Source organism: Cricetulus griseus, chromosome 2 (genome assembly GCF_003668045.3).
Source record: "Cricetulus griseus strain 17A/GY chromosome 2, alternate assembly CriGri-PICRH-1.0, whole genome shotgun sequence".
NCBI lineage: Eukaryota > Metazoa > Chordata > Mammalia > Rodentia > Cricetidae > Cricetulus > Cricetulus griseus.
Window position 1 is genome coordinate 191869844 of NC_048595.1, and position 12715 is coordinate 191882558.

Consider the following 12715-nt stretch of genomic DNA (forward strand, 5'->3'; position numbering starts at 1 on the left):
GGGAGGTTTGGTCCTACCTCAATGAGATGATGGGACAGACTTAGTAAACTTCCTAGGGGAGGCCTTACCCTCTCCAAGGAGCAGATGGGAGGTGGGGGTGAGGAGGTGATGGGGGGAGCAGGAGGAAAGGAGGGAGGGGGAACTGGGATTGGAATGTAAAAAATAAATTAATAAAGTATCAGTGTCACACAAGATCACCCTGAAAACAGACTGGGACTCATTCATTATATTTGGAACACACATTCCTTAGATTCAGTGATTGGCTCTGCCATGTGGCTGCTTTAGAAAAGGACTCTGGGTGTATTGTATTTATTCACAGAATAATAATTAATTTTTGCTGCTATGAGAGAGTTTGTCTGTTTTGAATTCCTCTTCATTATGATTCAGCTTCAGAGCTTAAAGTTGGAAAGTTTTCCATAGTTCCTAAAGGGCGTGTTAAATCTACCCATACAGTGAAATGCCTTTAACTGCCTCTTTCATGGCACTAGAATTTTCCCTAACTTTTCACATTTCACAGAAGGAAAAACAATGTCATTATTCTTTCTTGATGTGGGAATCACAGTCAGGAAATAGGATTCTCAGGAGAAGAATGAGCCATGCTCTTATCTCATGTTAAGTGGCTAGTTATTTCCTTTAATCTATTAACCCCATGGGTGAGGGCATAGGTCTTTATATTTTATGACATACCACTGTGTACCATAAATATTAAATCTCAAATTAAGCCCTTTACCCTCCCCTGCTTTTTTTCAGTAGAAATGCATTTTAAGTTCTATTTATATATATAAATTTATGTAACAATGGATGGCACTATAGGGGATTTGGTACCAAGCACATAATTACAACTCTAAATGGCACTTTGAAGTCCGTGCTTTTTTATGTGTGTTAATAGATCAATTTTGGGTATGCTAACTTTAGAACAATATGTTATTTTTGGAGAATGTGTTGATGATACTGGGAGGCTGTGGCTGGAGATAAGTAAGGTCCTGTGTTTATTGTGTTGTAGATATGAGCAAGACAGTGGGCATGACAGTGGAAGCGAAGATGCCTGTTTCGATTCTTCACAACCTTTTACATTAGTTACTATAGGCATGAAGAAATTTTTTATACCCAAGTCACCTACTTCTTCTAATGAACCCGAAAATAGAGTTCTTCCCATGCCAACTAGTATAGGGATTTTCCTTGACTGTGATAAAGGCAAAGTGAGCTTCTATGATACTGATAACATGAAATGCCTGTATGAGCGCCAGGTGGACTGTTCGCATACAATGTATCCAGCATTTGCCTTAATGGGCAGTGGAGGAATTCAGCTTGAAGAACCCATCACAGCCAAGTATCTGGAATATGAAGAGGATGTGTAGCTTGTATACCACATGTGGCGAGGATGAAAACCGTGAAGGATGAAAACCGTGAACACAGCCATGCCTTGGTGTTAGTCTTCGTAACTAATTACATATCATTTATGTCTTCTGTCACCACACCTGTTTGTAGTGTTCGATTCTTTATCTTGTTTGGCTTTGACACACAGGGTCTTGCTATGAAGCCCAGGGTGGCCTCAAACTCTGTCCTTCTGTTATAGGCTCCAGAGTACTGGGATTATAGGTGGGCACCACCATACGCAGCTAGTGTATGAGTCTTTAACACTCAAAAGGCCTTCACAGACTTGTCCATTTCATGTCATTGTTCTGCCTTTCACAAATGGTGAGAGTGAAGGCATTTTTGTCACAACTAGTCCCAGGTAGCCAACTTTACAGCTGGTCCTTCTCTTTGGATACAAGGACTCTAATTTATTTAAGTCAGCTGATGTTGCTATTATTTACATTCCTTTCATTTTTGGGGGACAGGGTGGAATACAAAGTATTTATTGTGGTTCTTTGTGCTGATTTTTTTCATGTCCAAAGAGAAGATATTTTAAATGACTATTGATAGGAATTAGTCCTAAACCATGCATCTTGAACTTGTTGTTAATAGGAAAATAAAGTTACAGATAGGTAAAATGACAAAGGCCATAAAATGGTAGTATATTTAAGTAGAAAATTATGTATTTTAAAGTGTGTAACTACTGAGTGTATATTGCGTGGCAAATGAATACTGCTTTTTTTTGTAGACCACAGACTTTATTTATTGTTACGGACAGCTCTAAGAGTTGCCTGGGCTGTAAGGCTCCTTATTGGCATATGTAGCAAGCATGGTCTGTCATAGGAAACACAGGTTCTTGAACCTGTGCAACTTTTCACTGCAATATAATTTTTCCAGAAAATTTTATCTTCAAATTTTCTTACTTCAGAAAATACTTGCATTTATAGCAAAGAATTATTTTTCAGAAATATTAGTGAAGATGAACTGATAGTGAACAACTGTCTTGTGAGTTTTGTGGTTTTGGCACAGATGTTACACATCAGGTTTTTCTGGCTTACGTTTACAAATTTGAGAAGTTCATTGTCTGTCTTAATGGCATTAAAAGACCAGACATATTACATGTTACTATTGTCCAGTTGGGTCGAATTGTCTGTGGCTCAATGTAATCATAAACATTTTTAGAGCGAATCAGTAAAACACAAAATTATTTAGAAATAGTAACTAAAATCAAAAGGATTGTGTACAGTTAGTTTGAAGAATTACACCTTTTCTAAATTGGATGTTAGTTCCTGCAAAATTATCTTCTAGGCACCAAAATCATCTTTTAAATCGATGATTTTTATTTGAACAGCCTTTTTAAAAAGGTAAAATGTCCAGACACTAAGACTTACGCTTATGGAATGCTAACATTTTAGTGGAGTAACCAAAATTTTGGAAGCTCTTTATCTTACTTTTTTTTTTTATCGTTCTTAATGGAAGTCTGCTAGGCTAATCACACTGCATCAGACCCACCACTGACTCCCCCACCCCCATGTGGATAGGTCTGGAGAACTTGCATTTAGTGATTGTCATTCCTTTCCCATATATCTAGCACTTTATGACACAGGAAGCAAAGAGAATGTGCAGTGTTACCTGGATTATTGTGCAATAAAGCTGCTAAAGTCCCATGTGTGTTGTCGTGTGATACTCAATACTCATGTAAGCACATGCCCTGTAGACATTTGAAAATATAAAGCTTTAACAGGAGTCAGAAAAGGAAGCTGTTTCAAACACTGTATCATTGTATAGAAATTGCTCGGTGGAATTTCATATTTAATAAAAAAATAAAAGGAAGTCAAGTGTGGTTATTCATATCTGCACTCCAGGAATTTTTACTATGCTTCCTGATTTTACTATGCTTCCTGGAAAAGTGAAACAAAACACTTATTAAAAGATTCTTTGTGGCCCATGTGAGGTTTTTTTTTTAATTTTTAAAGATTTTTCTTTTTTTAATTATTTTTTACATTCCAATCTCAGTTCTCCTCCCTCCTCCCTTCACTTCCTCCCTCACCTCCCATCTCCTCCTCGGAGAGGGTAAGGCCTCCCCTAGGAAGCCTAATAAATCTGTCCCATCATATGAGGCAGGACCAAGGCCCTCCCTGCCCTTCCCTCAACCCCATGCCTAGGCTGAGCAAGGTATCTCTCCATATAGAATGGGCTCCACTAAGTCAGTTTGTATATTAGAGTTAGTCTTGGACCCACTGCCAGTGGCCTCATATATTGCCCCAGCCACACCATTGCCACCTATATTCAGGAAGTCTAGTTCAGTCTTATGCAGGTTCCCTAGTTGTCAGACTGGAAGTCAGTGATCTCTCACTAGTTTGGAGTCTGCTGGTTCTGTGGGTTTCCCCATCATGGTCTTGACTTCTTGATTCATATTGCTTCTCCCTCACTTTGATTGTACTCCAGGAGCTTGGCCCAATGATTAGTGTGGATTTCTGCATTTGCTTACATCTGATTCTGGAAGAGCGTTCTAGCTACTCTGGGGTTGTGGATTGTAGGCTGGGTATCTTTTACTTTATGTCTGGTATCCACTTATGAGTGAATAATACTATATTTGTCTTTCTGAATCTGGATTACCTCACTTGGGATGTTTTTTTCTAGTTCTGTCCATTTGCCTGCAAATTTTAGGATGTCAGTACTTAATGCTGCGTAGTACCCCCATTGTGTAAATGTACCACATTTTCTTTATCCATTCTTCAGTTGAGGGACATTTAGATTGTTTCCAAGTTCTGGCTATTATGAATAATGTTGCTATGAACATAGCTGAGAAAAATGTCCCTGCGGTATAAGTGTGTCTCCTTTGGGTATATGCACTTAAGTGGTATTGCAGGGTCTTGAGGTAGGTTGATTCCTAATTTTCTGAGAAGCCATCATACTGTTTTCCAAAGTTGCTGCACAAGTTTGCACTCCCACTGGCAATGGAGGGGTGTTCCCCTTACTCCATATCCTCTCCAGCATAAGCTGTCACCAGTGTTAAAATGATCTTAGCCATTCTGATTGGTGTAAGATGATATCTCAGAGTTGTTTTGATGAACATTTCCTTGTGTCTTTCTGCCATTTGAGATTGTTCTGTTGAGAATTCTCTGTTTATATCTGTACCCCATTTTTAAATTGGATTATTTGGTAGTTTGATGTCTAGTTCTTGAGTTCTTCGTATATTTTGGAGATCAGTCCTCTGTCAGATATGGGGTTGGTGAATATCTTTTCCCATTCTATAGGAACATTTTGTCTTGTTGACCATGTCCTTTGCTTTACAGAAACTTCTCAGTTTCTGGAGGTCCATTTATTAATTGTTGCTCTCAGTGTCTGTGCTACTGGTGTTCTATTTAAGAACTAGCAGTCTCCTCTGCCTATGCGTTCAAGGGCACTTTCTACTTTCTTTACTATGATTTTCAGTGCGGATGGATTTTTTGAGGTCTTTGATCCATTTGGACTTGAGTTTTGTGCATGGCTATAGATTTGGATCTATTTGCATTCTTCTTCATGTTGACAGCCAGTTATGCCTGCACCATTTTTGAATATGCTTTCTTTTTTTCCATTTTATATTTTTAGTTTCTTTGTGAAAAATTAGGTGTTCATAGGGGTGTGGATTCATATCAGTGTCTTCAATTCGATTCCATTGTTCCACCTGTTTGTTTTTATGCCAATACCAACCTGTTTTCATTAGTATAGCTCTGTAGTAGAGCCTGAAATCAGGGATGGTGATTCTCCCAGATAATCCTTTATTGTACAGGGTTACATTGGCTATCATGGGCCTTTTGTTTTTCCATATGAAATTGAGTATTGTTCTTTCAAGGTCTGTGAAGAATTGTGCTGGGATTTTGATGGGGATTGCATTGAATCTGTAGATTGCTTTTGGCAAGATTGCCATTTTTTTTTTGGTTGGGAGACTATTGATAACTTTATTTCCTTAGGGTTATAGCTGTATTTAAGTTCTTTATTTGTTCTTGATTTAATTTTGGTATATGGTACTTATCCAGAAAATTGTGCGTCTCCTTAGTTTTCCAATTTTGTGGAGTATAGGTTTTTGAAGTATTACCTGATGATTCTCTGGATTTGCTCAGTGTCTGGTATGTCCCCCTTTTTGTTTCTGAGTTTGTTAATTTGGATATTTTCTCTCTATCTTTTGGTTAGTTTGGATAAAGGTTTGTCTATTTTGTTGATTTCCTTAAAGAACCAACTCTCTGTCTCATTGATTCTTTGTATTTTTGTTTGTTTCTATTTTATTGATTTCAGCCCTCAATTTGACTATTTCTTAACATCTAACCTTCTTGGTGAGTTTCCTTCTTTTTGTTCTAGTGCTTTCAATTGTTCTGTTAATTCATTAGTGGGATATTTCCAGCTTCTTTATGTAAGCATTTAAAGCTATGAACTCTCCTCTTAGCACTGCTTTCATTGTGTCCCATAAGTTTGGGTATGTTGTGAGGCTATTTCCATTAAATTTTATTTATTTCCTTGACCAAGTATTGATTCAGTTGATCATTGTTCAATTTCTATGTGTTTATATGCTTTCTGAAATTAATGTTGCTGTTGAGTTCTAACTTTAAGCCGTGGTGATCCCATAAGATACATGGGGTTATTCCATTGTTTTTTTTTTTTTTTTAATCTTTTGAAGTTGCTTTGTTACCAAGAATGTGGTCCATTTTTTGAGAAGATTTCATGAGGTGCTGAGAAGAAAGTATTTTCTTTTGTGTTTGGGTGGAATGTTCTATAGATGTCTGTTAAGTTCATTTGATGAGTCATAATATCTGTTAGTTCCCTTATTTCTCTGTCTGTTAAGCTTCTGTCTGGCAGATCTGTCCAGTGGTGAGAGGGGATGTTGGTCTTCCACTATTGTGTGTGGGGCTTAATTTGTGATTTGAACTTTAGTAATATTTCTTTTACAAATGCAGGAGCCCTTGTGTTTGGGGCATTGATGTTCAGAATTGAGATTTCCTCTTGATGGATTTTTCTGTGATGAATATGAAGTTGACCTTCTTTATCTTTTTTGATTCATTTTAGTTTGAAGTCTATTTCATTAGATATTAGGATAGCTATACCAACTTGTTTCATAAGTCCATTTGATTGGAAATTTTTTTCTCGACCCTTTACTCTAAGGTAATGTTGGTGAGTTTGAGGTGTGTTTCTTGTATGCAGCAGAAGGATGAATTCTGTTTTTTTGTATACAATCTGTTAGCCTGTGTCTTTTCATAGGTGAATTGAGAGCATTTATATTAATGACCAGTGATTGCTAATTCCTGTTATTTTTGTTTTTGTTGTTGGTGATGGCATTGTGTGTTCAGTTCCATTCTTTGGGATTTGCTGCTGTAAGCTCATCTATTTCCTGTGTTCTTGTGGACATAGGTGATTTCCTTGGGTTGGTGTTTTCCTTCTAGTACTTTCTATAGGTCGGGGTTTGTGGATATGTATTTTGTGGTTATGTATTTTTTAAATTTGGTTTTATCATGGAATATCTTGTTTTCTCCATCTATGGTGATTGAAATGTTTGCTGGGTATAGTAGTAGGTGCTGGCATCCGTGGTCCCTTAGTATTTACATAATATCTGACCAGGACTTTCTGGTTTTCATTGTGTCCTTTGAGAAGTCAGGTATAATTCTAGTAGTTCTGCCTTTATATGTTACCTGACCTTTCTCCTTTGCAGCTCTTAATATTCTTTCTTTATTCTGTATGTTGATTGTTTTGATTATTATGTGGCAAGGGGAGGGGACTTTTTGTTTTGTTTGGAACAAGTCTATTTGGTATTCTGTAAGCCTCTTGTATTTTCATGGGCATATCCTTCTTTAGGTTGGTGAAGTTTTCTTCTATGATTTTGTTTAATATATTTTCTGTGCCTTTGTGTTGGACTTCTTCTCTTTCTTCTATCCCTATTATTCTTAGGTTTGGTTTTTTCATGGTGTCCCAGATTTCATGCATTTTTTTGTTTTGTTTTTTGAGACAGGGTTTCTCTGTGTAGCTTTGGAGCCTATCCTGGCACTCGCTCTGGAGACCAGCCTGGCCTCGAACTCACAGAGATCCGCCTGCTTCTGCCTCCTGAGTTCTGGGATTAAAGGCATGCACCACCAACTCCCGGCTCCTGCATGTTTTGTGTTAAAAATTTGTTGGATTTAAAAGTTTCTTTGACCCATGAATCTATTTCCTCTATCGTATCTTCAATGCCTGAAATTCTCTCTTCCATCTCTTGTATTCTGTTTTTTATGTCTGCATTTGTGGTTCCTGATCATTTACCCAGATTTTCCATTTCCAGAATTCCCTTGGTTTGTGTTTTCACTATTGCCTCTATTTCAGATTTCATGCCTTGAATTGTTTCCTTCACTTGTTTGGTTGCTTTTTCTTTTTCTTGGTCTTCTTTAAGAGATTTGTTAATATTTTTCCCATTTTTTTGTTTGTCTTTTTCTCCATTTCTTTAAGAGAATTTTTCATTTCCCCTTTAAGGGCCTCAATCATCCTTATAAAGTTATTTTTAGGTTATTTTCTTCTACTTCATCTGTGTTGGGATGTTCAGGTCTTGCTGTTGTAGTACCACTAGAAAAGATTAATATAATGAAGTTAATTTATTTCAATTGTCTGCTTATGTTGTCTTATTTCTTTTCTCATCTGCAGTCTGCAGTAGATTAGATTACATTTTAATAAATTGTGTGGTCCTTTAATTCATGTGCATAATTTTGGGTTATGATGCTGTTTGGTGCAATCAATACTGGATCATAGCTTTTTTTTTTTTTTTTTTTTTGCTAATGAGTCTTTTAAAAAATTAACAGAAGAATCAGTGTTGGACTTTTTTTGTCAGGACTGCTGGCTCCCCAGTAATGACTCAGAGACATACCGCTTGACTGATGGCTAGATTTGTTTCTAACTAGCTCCTATAACTTAATTTAACCCGTTTCTATTAATTTATGCACTGCCAAATGGCTCATGGCTTGTCACCTCATCTCCCATATGTCATGATTCCTCTGCATCTCCTTGTGACTCTGCCTTCTTCCCAGCATTCTCTCTGCCCAGAACTCCTGCTTAGTTATTGGCTGTCCAGCTTTTTATTAAACCAGTCAGAGTGATACATCTTCACAGTGCACAAAAAGATTATTCCACAACAGGTCAGTTGAGTGGATTGTAGAGTTTTTTGCTATTTTTTTTTAAATTAACAGAATCAGTGGATAGGTCCTAATATGTAAATGTAATTAACAAGAGTTTTAGTAGGTCTGGTAGTACAGACCTGTAGTCCTACCTAGCTGCTATGGTGGGTGAGGCTGGGAAATCTCAAATTCAAAGCTTGTCTGGGCTATACAGACTGAGTTCCATCCTGGGTATCTTAACAAGACCTTGTTCCAAATTTTAAGATAAAATGTCTGTGGTGGCAGAGAGGCCCCAGGTTTGAGTCACACCACCACAGAAAAAAAGGAAGAAAAGAAAGAAAGAAAGAAAGAAAGAAAGAAAGAAAGAAAAGGATATAAGACCTCCCTTTGAAGCTCAATAATTCACACATTCACAGTTGCTTTCTGAAAATGGTAGGAGTTAGAACTATTTCCTTTTTGAATAAAACTTTTTTTAAAATCAGGCCAGTAATCTGGTGTACCCTGTGAGCATGTCTTATGTGGGAATATATTGTTTTTCTGATGCAGAAAAAGTAGATGACTGTCACAGCAACAATGCCTTAAGACATTATGTTGTATCAGCAAATTTGCATTCATTTAAAAAGAAATTTTATCTGATTATTTTCAAAAATATCTTGACAAGGGGGTTCTTTCACTCAATAAAAGAAACTTAGTTTAGAAATTTAGTTAAGTTTGGGTTATAATTACTTATTTTACAGAAAGTTGCTGACTCCTGCTATATTTCAGACATTGTACTAGATCTAAATTGAACAAGACAACCTATCTGGTGTCCTGTTTTCATGGAATTTAATAGAGATGAGAAACCACTTCCAGTGTCTCACAATAATAATCAAAAACAGTAATCAAAGAAGGTGTCATGTTTTGAAAGGGACTTAAAACCTGATAGAGCCACAGGGAGGAGAGGGGGTGGTGGAAATCATTTAAATAGAGAAATCATGAAATTCTCAAAAAAAATAAAAGCATTAAATAAAAATAATTTCTAAAAATAAGATTTATCCTTAGGATAGATAGTTCTTACAAAGAATGAACATAAATTTGAATAGAAAATTATACTGGGGATGTCCTAAGTAACAAATTGAACTACAACTTTATTTTTAAGGATCCAGCTTGATATGACTGCAGCTGTCTTTGTTGTAGTCATCGTATTGTCTGCTGATGACTCTGATGTTTATCTCAAATTCTACAAGAGAGGGCAAAAACTTAGCCAAGCAGTATCGTACTGGCCACAGATTTCTGGGGAACAATCTTTGTACACTGTAAATATGTATTGCTCTCATTGTTAATAAAAAGCTGGTCAATGGCTAAGAAGGATCTTTGGGGCAGAGAAAATGCTGGGAAAGAGGACAGAGTCAGAGGTGTCTTGAACCAAATTCAGAAGAAGCAGCATGAAAAGTTTGTAGATGAGGTAAATGAGCCTTGAGGTAGCACATAGATCAATAGAAATGGGTTGATTTAAGTTGTAAGAGCTATTTAGTAATAAGCCAGAGCTCTATGTCAGTTATTTGGGGAGTGGCTGGCAGGATGGAACTGATCTGTGGTCTAGATGGAAAACTTCGCCTACAACTGATGCCCAGACTTTTCTTTTTAGTGTGTGTGTGTGTGTGTGTGTGTGTGTGTGTGTGTGTGTGTGTGTGTGTGTGTGTGTGTGTGTGTAAGTCAGAGGACAACCTGTGGGGAGTCAGATCACTATATTGGCAGCAAACACTTTAACCCTCTGAGCCATCTAGCTGACTCTAGACTATTTAACTGTTGTTTAACTTTGTTTGTTTTAAAGAAACTCCAAGTATATATGGCTAACCTCCACTCACCTTTGTCTTGTTTACCATAAATTACTTCCTCCTACCCAGGTGTGTAGAGACTCACTTGCTACCACCTGAGACATGCTTCTGAAAAGTTTAATAAACCACACCTTGTACGATCTGCCTGCCTCTGTCTTCTGACTCAACCTTTAGCTGGTTTTTATGCATGAGGACTGAGGTTTTTCATAATGCTTGCTCATCCACTCCCCCATTGGAGAGTTGCATTAATAATTAATTTGAGGTGAATTCAGTTTGTCAAATTAAAAAAGCAAAAGCCTGATCTGTTTTCTGGGAGATCAGGTTAGTAGGGTTCTGATGCATTTCTTTGTTATTACATAACAGTGGAAAGAAGCTCCTGTTGTGTGAAAGGAAAGGACTTACAGTAAACTTGGATCATGACCAGTTCGTCTAGTGGCTCATGAAACCTACTGTTTCATGAGCAGCCTAGTTAATGAGATGTATTGTGTTCTGCAGAGCAGTGCTTCCCAGTGGACTCGGGGCACCTGGAGAGCTTGTTGGAAGCCGGTATGGATGACTCTCAATCTCCTGTCCTTTAAAACAGACAACTGGTAAGCAACTTTTAGATTGCTACCAGAGTTAAAATAGTATCTACATAAAGCATTTAACATAAAGCCAGGAATGAGCACTCAATCATTAAAACTTTGACATGCCTAATCCTACCTAGCAAATTCTTTAGCAAATTGTGGATATATTTTGCAAATAGCCCACTCTATTTCATGGAGATGAGTCAGAGCCAAGCAAGCATAGTAGAAGATCTGAGCTGAATTATGTTAAGTTTCAAACCCAGGACAAATGCTGAGGTGCCTATTTGACATATTAACTCTGACTTGGCCTCCTGGTTCTCATTTCTCAGTCCCTACCTGTTACAGGGTGTGGCTGTCATACCCCACCCTCTATACTGAACTCTCCAGCCCAGGGGCTGGGCTGCCCTTCCCCCAGAGGCTCCTCCCTATATAATCCAGACATTTTGCTTCCCCACCCCATTTGTACCTTTGGCCTCCTGGCTGCTGTGCCTCCTCCCCTTTCTCCTCTCTTCTTTCCCCTCCCTCTCTCCTAAATGACCCAGCTCACCCTGGTCGTGTCCACTATGGACTCTCCCAGACGCCCCTGCCTCTCACTATGCTCTCCCTTTATCTACAGGAAACTTTCTCCTCCACTATACCTGGGGGCAGCCATGTCCTTTCTTTTTAATTTTATTTTTCCATTCAAGTCTTTATTTTGTTTTAAATAGCAAGGTGCCTTGTAATCCCTGCACCAAACTTGCAAAGTCCCAACTCTCTTCCATACATTGGGAGAATCAAATCTTTGCTCAAAGCCCAAGGCAATCAAAACTTCTTGAAGAGCTAATTTTGACCTTCCTTGTAAACATTACAAGGTCTACTTCAAGGATATTTCTCCCTTCAGTTGCATTTGCTGAGTTTTCACTGCAGCCTAATACACACTGTCAACTTTCCTTTTTTAATCTCTCTACAGGGGAATCATTCTCTTTTCCAAAAAACAGCTACTCAGTGTGTTTCATTTAGATGAGCAGTTCTCAAATGAATGGATTGTCAGATTCCAGCAAAGAATTCCACTGCCTTCAACGTGCAGAATTATTCCCAGTAGCACTCTGTCTAGTCATTCCTGGAGATGGATATATGCTTTGGCAGTGTCACCAGGGCAGGCTGTATTTGTTGTTGGCTTATTCTGTTATAGTCTTCCTTAACTCTGAATTATAAATTACTTAAAGGTGTCCTTTTTCCATAGCACTGGGCATTGAAGGCATGAACTTGTGTGAGCCAGGCAAACACACTACAACTTGGCAACATCTCCAGTTCAAAATTTTCTTTTTTTTTCTAACATAATTTCTTTATTGGTTCTTTGGGAATTTCATGCACCCAATTCCGCTCACCTCCTAATACCTCCATATCCTTCCCTCATCCCTGCAGCACCCCACCCAAAGAAAATTTAAAAAAATCAAAACAAAACCAAGTAAGCAAGCAAGCAAGCAAGCAAGAAAAAACAAAACAAACCCCCAAACAAAAACCTCTTCACTTCTCCATCTTTCCCGCCTCGTCTCTCCAAGACCTCTTCATTAATTCTGGTGGTATTAGGAGCCCAGGTATACCAGTCAGCTTTACTAGCAAATGTTCATTGCAGTGAGTCATTGGTCTGGTTCAAAGTCTCTGGTTTCTGGCACACCATTGTCACTGGATCCTCACTGAAACTCCTCTGTGATATCCCAAAACAACCCTGAGTCATGGCGATCCTGATGGTATCATTCCCCAGGACCATTTCCTTTAGCTCTATCGGGTCCTAAATGGGGTAGATATTTGGGTAGGCCAATTAAGGCCTGGCTGTGGGCCTGGGTGGTAGCTGAGCTGGTTAGTGCAGGCCACTGGGGCCACCCAC

At 38.2% G+C, this 12715-nt stretch overlaps 1 protein-coding gene across 1 annotated transcript in view; it reads left to right on the forward strand.

The window, feature by feature from the left end:
• The window catches only part of Trim36 (tripartite motif containing 36), a 31333-nt gene extending 28019 nt beyond the window's left edge, over nt 1-3314 (forward strand). The window contains exon 10 of the mRNA XM_027400854.2: nt 1004-3314. Within this exon, the coding sequence (XP_027256655.1) occupies nt 1004-1358 (355 nt within the window). The 3' untranslated portion in view covers nt 1359-3314. The remainder of the gene's footprint in view (nt 1-1003) is intronic.
• The last annotated feature ends 9401 nt before the right edge of the window (nt 3315-12715 follow it).